Consider the following 11,810-nt stretch of genomic DNA (forward strand, 5'->3'; position numbering starts at 1 on the left):
TGGTGCCCCCAACCCTGTCAACGGCCTTGACCCCATGTTGACACCCTTGACCCGCTGCTGGTGCCCCCAGCCCCATGTCGCTGCCCCCCATGGCACGTCAATGCCGCTGCCCCCGTATCGCTGCCCCCGTCCCCATATTGACCCCCCCCGCCCCGTCCTGGTGCCCGCCCCGTCCCCCCCCCCCGCCCCAGCGCTGCCGGGACACGCCGTGGGCGGGACCACATTTGCATAAATTACCATAAAACACCCACCAGCCCCCCCCCGGCCTCCCGCCGCCGCTTCCGCCGCTGTTTCCTCCCCTTCCCCGCCCCCCGCCCCGCCGCTTCCCGCGCGATGACGTCACGGGGAGGCAGCGCGCGCCGCTCGTTACCATGTCATTAGCATATGACGCGGGAAGGCGGAAGCGGCGGCGGGATGGGGCGGTGCGGGGCTGCCCTGCGCCTGGCCCTGGAGGGGAACATCGGTACCGGGGCCGGGGGGACACACACACACGACACACGGGCGACAGCGGGGTCCCCGGGGTGACACGGGGAGGGGCAGCTTGGCGTCGGGGGGCTCTGCCCGGGCGAGGGGCTGGGGGGCGCGGGGGGGGGGGGCAGGAGGATTCGGGGCGCGGGGGGGGTGGGGGGATTTGGGGGGCGGGTGGGGGGGGGGGGGGGTTGGTGTCGCAGGCTGAAGCCTCTCGGGGTCCAATTTAATGTTTGTAATTAATTCATCTTGCTGCCCGGCTCTGGGGGGGGAACACCCCACAAACCCGCGTTACCCCACGGCAGGAGCCGGGGGCGGGTTGGGGGGACACACGGGCTCACCCCCACGCCGCCCCCCCCCCACCCACACACACACTCTCCGGTCCCCGCAGCCGTGGGCAAATCGACCTTCCTGAAGCTGCTGGGGGCCACCTTCCCCCAGTGGCACTTGGTGACCGAACCCGTGGCCCAGTGGCGCAAGGTGCCGGCCGGCGGTGGCTCGGCGGAGGTAATGGCGGGGCACCGGCTGCGTGGCGGCACCGTTGGCGGCACCGCCATGGGACAACCTCGTGTCCCCCCCTCCCCGTCTCTTCCTTCTCCAGGTGGCCGTGGGCTCCACCAACCTCCTCCAGATGATGTACCAGGAGCCGGCCCGATGGTCCTACACCTTCCAGACCTTCTCCTGCATCAGCCGCCTGAAGGCCATGCTGGAGCCGCCCCCCGCGACCCCCCACCCCGTGCGGGTCTTCGAGCGCTCCCCCTACAGCGACCGGTACCCAGACATCCCCCCCCCCGCCTCGCCCTGCGCTAAAACAGGAGAGAAGAGGGATGAAGGGATTAAATGGGATAACGAGCAGCCCCGCGGCCCCGGGTTGTGGCCCCCCCGGGGTGAGCAGAGCCACCGGCCCCGGTGAAGCCTGAAGCGATGCTTAATTCCAGAAATGCGCTTGCTGGATAATTTGGGGGCTTCCTTATCCCCCAAATAATGTTTGCTGGTGGCTGCCCTTGTCCCCACCCGTGCCAGGCGGCGGCTTGACGTCCTGTAGGTGATGGGGGCCGGGTGGCTGCGTGTCCCCCCCCACCCCCAACATCACCCAGCCCCGAATTAAGGATTTCGGCTTCGATTAAATGCTGCCTTGATTAAAAACCGGTGCCCGGGTGGTGCAAAAAAAGGTGGAAAAAATGGCCGCGAAGCCGGCAGGGGCATGGGATGGCCCGGAGGTGCCGGCGCTGGCGGTGCCAGCTGCCCTGTCCCCTCTCTCCGTCCTTTCCCAGGTACGTCTTTGCCAAGAACCTCTTTGAGGCCGGGCACCTGCAGCCGCTGGAGTGGGCCATTTACCAGGACTGGCACGGCTTCCTCCTGCGGCAGCTGGGCCCCCGCGCCGCCCTCCACGGCTTCCTCTACCTGCGGGCCACGCCGCAGGTGGGTGCCAGCCAGGGACACCCCCTCCCCCTCGCCCCCCGTGTCCATGCAGCAGGCGTTCGGCTCGGCTCGGAGCCCCGTGAGCTCCTGGAATTGCGAAAATGTTGGGTTTTAGCCATAAATCGCTGGCCCGGAGGAGCATGACCTGCTGCCATTCCCATGGGAATGTCGGGGGGAGTTTTGCACTGGATCCTTGAGCGGATTTTGGGGAGGAGGGGGGGGACTGCAGCATCTTCCGGGGATGCCTGGTGCCCGGCTGTGGACCCTCCCTGGGGGCTGCTTTGTCCGATGCTCACATCCCGTTAACCCCCCCGCATCCCATTAACCCCCCGGCATCCCGTTAACCTCCTGTCTCTCCCGCATCCCGTTAACCTCCCATTTCTCCCGTTAACCCCCCCGCATCCCGTTAACCTCCTGCCTCTCCCGCATCCCCTTAACCTGCCATCTCTCCCATTAACCTCCCATCCCTCCCTGCATCCCATTAACCTTCCATCTCTCCCATGTCCCTTTAACTTCCCTGCATCCCGTTAACCTCCCATCTCCCATTTCTCCCGTTAACCTCCCCGCATTCTCTTCACCTCCCATCACTCCTGCATCCCATTAACTTCCTGCCTCTCCCACATCCCCTTAACCTCCCGTCTCTCCCGTTAACCTCCCGTCTCCCATTTCTCCCGTTAACCCCCCCGCATCCCGTTAACCTCCCACCTCCCCGCATCCCGTTAACCTCCCGTCTCTCCCGTTACCCTCCCGTGCGGGCGCAGACGTGCCTGGAGCGGCTACGGCGGAGGGCGCGGAGCGAGGAGGGGGGGATCCGGCTGGGGTACCTGCAGCAGCTCCATGCCCAGCACGAGCGCTGGCTGGTGGAGAAGACCACGGAGTGAGTCCCAGCCTGTCCCCGCCCCCCCCCCCCCGGCCCCGGCACCCGGACCCGCCATGGTTTGGGGGTGACCCCCTTGATTTGGGGGGGTTATTTGATTTAACCCCTTTTCTCCCTCTCTTCTTCAGGGTCCACTTTGCAGACGTGAAGCACGCTCCCGTCCTGGTGCTGGATGTGGACAAGGACTTTGAGCACGACGCGGCCGTGCAGGGCGTCCTCATGGCACAGGTGGGCACAGTGGCACGGCTCGGTGGCATCCCGCTGCCGGGAGCGCGGTCGGAGTCGTGCTGACCTCTGAGCCTCTGCTTCGTCTTCATTTTTCCATGGAAAAAATAATTTCCGCACCCTTGAGTCTAAGCCGGTTTAAGCCTCGGCCATCCCAGTGCCATACTGGCGTTATCCTGGTGCCGCCCCGGTGCCGGGCTCTCAATCGGCTTCTTGCAGGTGGAGGCTTTTGCGACGGCGCTGCGAGCCGAAGCGCTGCCATCGCACCCCAACCCTCGCTGAGCGGCGGCGGCGGCAGCACCGTCCCTGCCCACCGGTACCCGGAGCCGGGACAGGCGCATCAACCCCCGTCAGCTCCGGCCGAAAATCCTGACGCTGAGGACAAGGGACACGTCCCGGTCCCCAACCGTCCCCCTCGGCCCTTTTATTTTGGGCGAGGGTTGTGTTGAAGGCGCTGACGGCGCGGGATGGTTTTAAGGGGAACAAGCGGAGGCGCAGCCGTGGGATGAGCTTCGGGACGGCGTGACGCGCTCCCCGCGTGCTGGGGGGACCCGGTCCCTACCGTCACCCCCTCCCCATCTCTGGGCTCCCCAACCCGGGGCGCCGGAGCCGGGGATGGTCCGTAAGGTGGATTTATTGCTCTGGTTAAATTCCAACGGCAAATCGTCGTGTTTAAGTTACACCAACCCCCCTATTTTATTATTTATGTAGATGTATTTTTTTCCCTTAAATTAAAACCCAAGCGATGTCGAGCTCTGCTGCGTCTCGACCCACAGGTGGGGGGAACGCGGGGTCGGCGGGGGGGTGGGGGGCTCCAGTGGGTGCTGTCCCGCGGGGGGACGTTGTTTCTCCGATTTTGGGGGTGTTTGCGGCCAGGGGAGCAAGGGGGGGGAACGCCGTGGAGGTGGTGGTGGGGGGGGGGGATGACAGCGCTGGATTTGGGGGAAAACCATGGGGATTTGGGACACGCTGGGTGGTTTTTGCTGGGGGAGGGGGGGGGGGGTTGGCTCTTTAGGGGGCGCCTTGGTGCGTGTGCGGGATCCCCCCGGGGGGGGTTGGGGGCGTGGGGGGGGGATGTCCGGCCCCTCTCCGCCTTTAAGGGAGGCTGTGGCGGAGTGTGCGACCCTACATAAACACGGGGGGGGGGGGCGGGGCGGGGGGCGGGGCCGAGCACATGCGAGGGGCACCTGCCCCGCAGGTAGCGGGGGGGTGGGGGGGGGTGGGGGGGTGGTGGTGTTTGGGGCTGGGAGGGGGGCTGTGGGGCAGGGATTGGGGCGAGGGGGTGGTGGCCATGGGGCAGGGATGGGGGTGGGAGGGGAGATTTGGGGGGGGGGGGGAGTCTGGGGGGCAGGGGGGTGGGAGGCAGGGGGGTGGGGGGCGGCGGAGCTGGGCTGTCCCCCCCCCCCCCCCCCCCCGGGGGGTTTTCTCCAGCGACCCCACAATAACAACAGAGCAGGACCTGCAGGGACCCCCCTAACGACCCTACAATAACAACGCGGGGGGGGGGGGGCGCTGCCACGGACCCACAACCGACGACCCTCCAATAACACCCCGCCGCACCCCCACACCCAGCGACCCTACAATAACAACCCCCAACCCCCCCCCCCCCAAACTCCCGCCTCCCGCTTCCCCCCAAACCCCTCCAACACCGCAAGGGCGCCCCCCCCCCCCCACCATAACCCCAGAGGGTCTGGGTGCCCCCCCCCGCAACCCCCCAACCCCTTGCTCGTTGTGGGGGGTGGCACAAGGCGCCGGCCGCGACGCACCCCCCCCCCCCCCACCCCCCGCCCCGGCCGGCGGCGGGACCCCCCCGAGCGGGCGCCGCAGAACAAAGGACGCGGCGGCGGCGGCGGCGGCAACGTGCGGCTCCGCTGCGACCCCCACGGGGGGGGCTGGAGGGGGGGGGGGGGGCAGTCTACCGCCTTATTTCACCCCCGCTTTCCTTCCCCCCCCCCCCCCCCCCACACCGTGCATGCACTTAGCTCCGGCCCTAACCCACCCCCCAATTTCCAAGGGGGTGCCGTACCCCTTTTTTTTCCGGTAACGCTCTTTATATCTAAATGGGGGGGGGGGGGGGGGGGTAAATAAGGCGGGGGGGGGCGGTTGGAAAGTTGCCGGTGAAGTTGTGCGGCGGCGGGATGAAGTTGTGCGAAGCTGCGTGGTTGTATTTATTTTTTTTTTAATTTTTTTTTTTTTTTTAAGGGAAAAAGGAAAATAAAACGCAAAACGGGGTTGGAAAAAAAATAAAGGGGAGGGGGGTGGGAAGAGGGGGGGGAAAGGGGGGTGTGTGGGGGTGGCAGCACCCCGTTTTGCTGGGGGTTCCGGGGAAGGAGGGGTGGGGAGACACCGGGGCCGCCCCCGGGGTGGAAACGGCGTGGGAATGAAAAGTTGGGGCGACTCGACGTCAAGCGGGTGCTTCGTCCCTGTCCCCGCAGGAGTCCCCGGCGTGTCCCCAAGGCCGGGGGGGGGACACGACACGGGACGGGACGGTGACGGCGTGATGTCCCTCTCCTCGGCCCCCCGTTTCCTCCGCCAGCCCCGTCCAGCCACCGGTTCCCCCTGCTCCGCTCCGCCGGGGGGGAGCCCCGAAATCTAATTTTCGGCTCCGGAGCGAGATGGAGAGGTGCGAGGGGCTTCGCCGGGAGGTGAGTGCTCCCCCCTAACCCATCCTCCCCCCCCCCCTCCCCTGCTTCCCGGGACGCCTTTGCCTTTTTGGGGTGATTCGTGGCCTCTCGGGGTCAGTCGTGACGTCACTGTGACTTGTAGGGGGGCTCGTGGGGGTGGGCAGGGAAAGCCCCATATCCTGGTTGTTTGATGGTTTTATTTTTTTAAGGGTATTTCTGTGAGAAATGGGACCTTCTGCTGCCTTAAAAGCTGCTTTGATGCCTTAACACTTCCCCCCCCCCCCCCCCCCCCCCCCGCCAAATCTCAGCTGGTCCCTGGGGTGTCCCCAAAACGCCGCCGCGGGGTGGGCGGCAGCGGGACTCCTGGGGCAAAACCTGCCTTTAAATTGGATTTCCTTGGATTTCTTGGTACAAAAGAGCAAAGCGCTGCGTGAAACCCACCCTATTGGGGGGGGGGATGTCCCTAAGAAACAGGGGGTGGCGAGGAAGGGGGGGGGGGGGTGTGCATGGGGAGGGCAGAGCCGTGCCCAGGGGGGAGCATCACCGGGCAAACAAGTTGCGGCATTTTCTCCACCAAAAAATTACAAACGCCTTCCTTCGGCGCTTCTGGTTTTACCGGCCGGGGTGGTTGTAACTGGGATTTTCTAATATCGTCGTGCCCAAGCAGGCAGGGGGACGGCGGGGGGGGGAACGGGGACGGGGGGCTGCTCCGGCTGCGGGGGGGGTCTCTGCAGTGGAGAGGTGGGGGAATATCAACCCCAAGCAGGAGATTTTTAGGACATTTCCCCCCCCCAAACTTGCCGCTGCTTTGGATTTTTGGGGTATCGGGGCGGGGTGAGCGGCTGCCTCGCGCCTCCGGCTTGGTATCCGGCAGGTTTTACCTTTGGGATGGGCCGGTGGGACGCTGGGCCGGGGCGGTGGGGACGTGGGGACAGGCGGCTCGCCCGGCTGGCACATGGCAGGGGGAAGGACTTTGCCCTTGGCAAAGCGCCGGCGAAAAGGGCTGACGGTGGGGATTTGAGCTCCGGCACTTTTCCGGGGTGGGCGTGCTAAAAAAGATGATTTTTTAAAAATGCTGCCGGAGCCAGGGCCGGCACCGGTGGGATTCCCCTGGGAAGCCCAGTGCCTGCCCCGGGCTGGTGCCGGTGGTGCCAGTGGCCGAGCCAGGGGTGTGCCGCCATTCCCACATCCCGGCGCCTTTCCCGGGGAGGTTTGGCAGACGAAGCGAGCCGGGAGCCAGCCCCTTTTCCCCGGCACCGGTTCTGCCCGTTCCTCCGGCTCGGCCGGGCCCGGGAATGCTGGCATCTCCCCTGGCACCTCTGTCGCTGCTGGAGCCGCGCTCGTCCCGGTGGGGTTGGATTTCCATGCCGGGCGATGCGTCCCCATCCACGAGGAGTGGGAGAGGAGGAGGAGGGAAGACGATGGAGGTCGAGCTTTCGCTCCGCTCCCCGTCCCGCGGCGCCACCGCCGGACCCTCTCCCGCCCTCCCCTCTCGCTCTCTTTGCCATTTGCATAACTAATCAACGTCTTGGGAACCTGCTCGTTACCGCCGCGGCAAAATATACGGCAAAGCCTCGCTCAGCGCCGGGGAGCCGCCGGTTTCGAACAAGAGTCGCCCAAAGAGCGGGGCTGGCGGAGGGGAGGATGCTCCCACATTCATTTAAGGACAAACCTTAAATAAATCCCATGGGAAACCCCATTCCCGGCAGGAACGTGAACGCCGGGACCCCAAAACCCCTTTGGTGGTGGGACGTGATGCGGCTCAAGGTGTCCCCGGCGCTGGGAAATGAAAGCCCCTAACTGAATTTGGCAGGCTGTCTCAGTGCCAAACGCCGGAGATTAGGGATAATCTCATTTAAAGCATTACTAATAAAAAGTTACTAAATTTGTCCCTCTCGAGGGGTTTCCCTGGTTTTTTAAACCCCAACCCGGGTCCGGCATCTCCGACAAAGCGTCGGGGTGATGGCTGATGATGGGGTGGAGGAAGGACTGGCCGGGGCTTGGTGTCTCATTTTCGGCCCGGCGCATCGCGGTGTCACCCGCAGGACCGTCACCCGGCGATGTCCTCGGTTAATCCGGAGCCACACTCACCATTCCCGGCGCTCGCCGTTCCCGGTGCTCGCCGTTCCAGTGCCTCCGCTGAAAACATTCCAGATCTGGGCTGTGATGTTCAACAGCCAAAGCGACTTGGGAGCGAATTGCCGGGTGGATGCCGCCGGCGGCCGCGCTGACCTGTCCGGCCAGAGGAGGAGGAGGAGGAGGAGGGTGGGAGGAAGGAGGCGTCTGCGATAATTAAATCCCCTCCGTGTTTTTTGCAGCGACCTGTTGCACGGCCGGGAATTGGGGGTTTCAGCCCCCAGCACCATCGTGCAAGGGTGGAAACTGGGGGGGGAAACCGGTTCCCGGCACCAGTTTATCCTATCTATTCCCGTGGGAGTCACGTAGCTCCGAGCAAAGGTCGGATCCCGGCGGGTTCCGGCTTGCATCGCAGCAGGGCTCACGCGTGGCCTTTTCGGGAAGAGACGAGCTCTGGCAAATATCGATGTCAGGTTCGTGGTTGCATTTTCCGCCTCTGGTTTATCCATCCCACTGGGAATGAAATGGGCCCGGGGCTCCTCGGGTCGCTCCGACTGCTGCACATCCCTTTGGAAAACAGTTTTCCCTGGGATTCACCCAGGAAATCTTTGGGAGCTTTGAGTTTGTAGTAGTTTGGCCGGGAATGGGCTTGGAAAGCTCCAAACCTGGGGCATCCCAGAAGCATCACCTGGGGAAGGCTTTGGGGGAATTCATTTTCCTGCTGCCCCTTTTTCCATCTTCCCCCCCCAAAATACACATGTGCATCGTAGCCGAGACCTGCCAGCTCGGGGACAGGGGTTGGAAAAGCCAGAGCTGATCCATTGGGGCTGGTTTAGGGATTCCAGCCCTGGCTTAACCCTTTCGCAGGCCCATTCCCGCTGCTTTTCCCATGGAAAAATGCCCCCCCCCGCCCCCCATTCTCACCGGGGCCTGGATTTTGGGGAGAAAGGGGGCAGTTGGGCGATGGCAGGGGTGCTGGGGGGGGGGGTGTGGGTGGGTGTAAGCTTTGCGGAGTCCCCAAATTAATGACATCCCCAAATTAACGACGTCCCTGAATTAATGATGTCCCCGAATTAATGACGTCCCCATTAATTAATGGTTAATGGGGAATTAACCCCGTCCCCAAATTAATCCTGGCCCCAAATCGACCGTGTCCCCACATTGGCCGTGTCCCCCAAACTAACGGTGTCCCCAAAATAACGATGTCCCCAAATTAACGAGGGGACAGGTTTTAACAGCAGGAAAATTTTATTTTTTTTTTTTTTTGGCGGGGCGGGCGGGGGAGAGGAGGTCGGTCAGCGTGGGGTTTGGGGGGGGTCCCCTGGCTGCCATAGGGGCTGTGGCCCCCACGTTCCCACCCCCGTGGGCTGCCTCAGTTTCCCGTGGCGGGGGGGGGGGGACGACGACGGGGGACGGGGCCCGACCCGACCAGGGTTCGGGGGTCCCGGTATCCCATTTTTGGGGAGGAGGCGCCTCCCCCGCCTGTCCCTGTGTGTCCCCGTGTGCCCCGTCCCCCCCCCCTACGCCGCCCCCGCTCCTGCGCAGCGGCCCCGGCGGGGCGGGGGGGGGGGGGGGGGGGGGCGGTGTCGCGCTGCGTGTTGGGGGGGGGGGGGGGAGTTACGCGTCGGGGGGGGGGGGGATTTGCGCGGAGGGGGAAGGAGGAGGAGGAGGAGGAAGGAGGAGGAAGGAGGAGGAAGGCGGCGGAGGTTGCTGGGGGGGGGCGGGGGGGGGAGAAGGAGAGATGCGCCGGTCAAACACCCCCCCGGCTGCAGCGGGGCGGCGGTGAGGGAGCGCGGAGGAGAGGGAGACAAGATGGCTTCCTCCTGAGGGCCGGATCCGTGCGGGGCCCGGCGGGGGCTGCGAGGGGGCGAGCGGCGGGGGGAGCCGCCAGGTGAGTACCCCCCCCGCCCCAAAATCCCCCCCATCGCCCCCCTTTATCCCCCCCCCAGCATCCCCCCCCCCCCCCCCGCCTCATCCCTCCTGCATCCCCCCCCCCCCCCTCAAAGCAGGCGGGCTGGAAGGGGGGGGACGACTTCACCCCCTCTTCTCCCCTCTTCTTCCCCCCCCACCACCCCCCGCCACTTTTATCCCCCCCCCGCGGTGTTTGCGCGTGTTTTGCGGCTCCGCGGGCGCGGGGGAGCGGCGGAGGCGCGGCGGGGCCGGGAGGACAAAGCGGCGGGGCCCGGGGGAAGGGGGGGGACACACGACACGGAGGGGGGGGGCGCACACACACGCACACCCCGGCTCTGCCCCGCTCCCCTTTTGGGTCATTTTGGACTGTTTTTTCCCCTCTTATCCTTTTTCTTTCAATCCGGCAGCTGGGGGGGGGTGCGGGGGGGGGGGGGGGGGTTGGGGGAGGATGAGCCCTTACGTGACACCCCCCCCCTCCCCAGCTTTATGATGCTTTTTTTTAAAAAAAAATATTATTTTTATTAATCCCCTCCATCCCCGAAATGTGCTGAGCTCAGAGGTACAGCGGGTGATGCTAACAAGGGCGATGAGGCTCCCCTGGCGTGACGTCACCCTGACGTCACCCGGCCGCTGGCAGCTGTCATCCCTCGCCGTGACGAGGACACGGGGTCCGGCGAGGTCGGTGTCGTGTGTGTGTGTTCCCCCCCCCGGTTTTTCGTCACGCCGTGAATAACGGAGGTGGGATGGAGGTGGGGAGAAAAGGCGGCTCGTCCTCTTTTGGTGGGGGGTGTCTCATTCGCCATCCGAGGTAGCGATTTGGGTTATTCCGGCATGATTTGGTGACGGGCAGGGTCTGGTGGCGGCACCGGGGCAGGGGACACACACACACACACACATATCACCGAGGACTGGGGACAGCGTGCCGAAACGCGCGGCCGCCCCGAAGTTTTGGAGTCGGCGGTGAGCGGCTTCGGCACCACGTGTTGGCGAGGGATGGGGATGCTTCCCATCCCGCAGCCCGGGATGCGCCCGCCGACGCTGGAGCTGCCTCCGGAGCCGCGAATGCTTTGCCAAATTAAGACCCCTTGATAGAGGTGCCGCGGGTGCCGTGGGTGCCGGGGTGCCTCGGTGTGGCCCCGCGGTTGCATCATGCCGGGGAGGGACGGGCAGCGCCGGAGCAGAGTCCTCGCAGGTTGTTACGGTGGCCCCATAAACCAGCCCCGCTCTTGGCCTTTGGCACCTAATTAGCCGTGACGAGGTTTGTTTTTCGGATTACCGACCTGGACCCTTTATCGCAGGTAATTAAGGGGAGAGGTGGCTCGGAGGAGGAGCCGGTGGGACCTTGGGAAAGCAAAATGTCCCCCCCCACACTTTGGTGTTTCCTGGTGGGTCTTTGCTGGCCCCACTGGGGACAGGGATGGCGAAGCGGTGGTGCGGCGCCTTCGGGACGTGCGGTTGTGCTGCTGTGGGTCTGGGTCACAAAAAGCCTTTCGCGGGGTGTCCCCGGCGCTGGCACGCTGGGAGTGAGCGGTCCCCGCGGCACTGCGGTCCCCAGTCCCCTGCCCGCAGGTGCTGGGGTCCCTGTCCCCATGGCATCAGGGTCCCCAGTCCCCTGCCCGCATGTGCTGGTGTCTCTGGTCCCTGTCCCCATGGCGTCAGGGTCCCAGGTCCCCTGCCTGCATGTGGTGGTGTCTCCAGTCGCCGTCCCCATGGCATCAAGGTCCCCGTTCCCCTGCCTGCATGTGCTGCCAACCCCGGTCCCTGTCCCCATGGCATCGGGGTCCCCGGTACCCTGCCTGCATGTGTTGGGGTCTCCAGTCCCTGTCCCCGTGGCATTGGGGTATTCGGATCCCCGCCTGCATGTGCCAGGGTCCCTGGTCCCCCATCCCTGTGACACCAGGGGCCCTGGTCCCCTCCCTGTGTGTGCCGGTGTCTCCAGTCCCCATCCATGTGGCATCAGGGTCCTAGCCTGTGTGTGCCAGGGTCCTTGCGGCATCGTGTGTCCCTGTCCCCATGTCATCGGGGTTCCTGACCCCCTGCCTACGTGTGCCGGAGTTCCCCAGTCCCCATCCCTACTGCATCAGGGTCCTTGGTCCCCTGCTCGTGTGCGCCAGTGTCCCCATCCCTGTGGCAGTGGTGTCCCTTGTCCCCTGCCTGTGCATGCTGGGGTCTCTGCTCCTTGTTTCTGCACTCTCGGGGTCCCCGCT

General features: G+C 65.2%; 1 protein-coding gene across 4 annotated transcripts; it reads left to right on the forward strand.

Annotated features, from left to right (window-relative positions):
• The first annotated feature begins 384 nt into the window (after positions 1-384).
• Positions 385-3,745, forward strand: DGUOK (deoxyguanosine kinase). Of its 4 annotated transcripts, none has more exons than XM_054180876.1 (7): positions 385-463; positions 860-975; positions 1,070-1,239; positions 1,743-1,890; positions 2,652-2,767; positions 2,896-2,995; positions 3,212-3,745. In XM_054180876.1, the coding sequence occupies exons 1-7, from the start codon at positions 385-387 to the stop codon at positions 3,272-3,274; spliced, it is 792 nt and encodes a 263-aa protein (XP_054036851.1). In that variant the 3' UTR covers positions 3,275-3,745. The 4 variants fall into 4 exon arrangements, 3 of the variants coding, with proteins under 3 accessions (XP_054036851.1, XP_054036853.1, XP_054036852.1); XR_008463201.1 differs by having other exon boundaries at positions 415-463; positions 1,070-1,355; XM_054180878.1 differs by lacking the exon at positions 860-975 and having other exon boundaries at positions 396-463.
• The last annotated feature ends 8,065 nt before the right edge of the window (positions 3,746-11,810 follow it).

The sequence above is a fragment of the Rissa tridactyla genome, chromosome 20 (genome assembly GCF_028500815.1).
Source record: "Rissa tridactyla isolate bRisTri1 chromosome 20, bRisTri1.patW.cur.20221130, whole genome shotgun sequence".
In the NCBI taxonomy this organism is placed as follows: domain Eukaryota; kingdom Metazoa; phylum Chordata; class Aves; order Charadriiformes; family Laridae; genus Rissa; species Rissa tridactyla.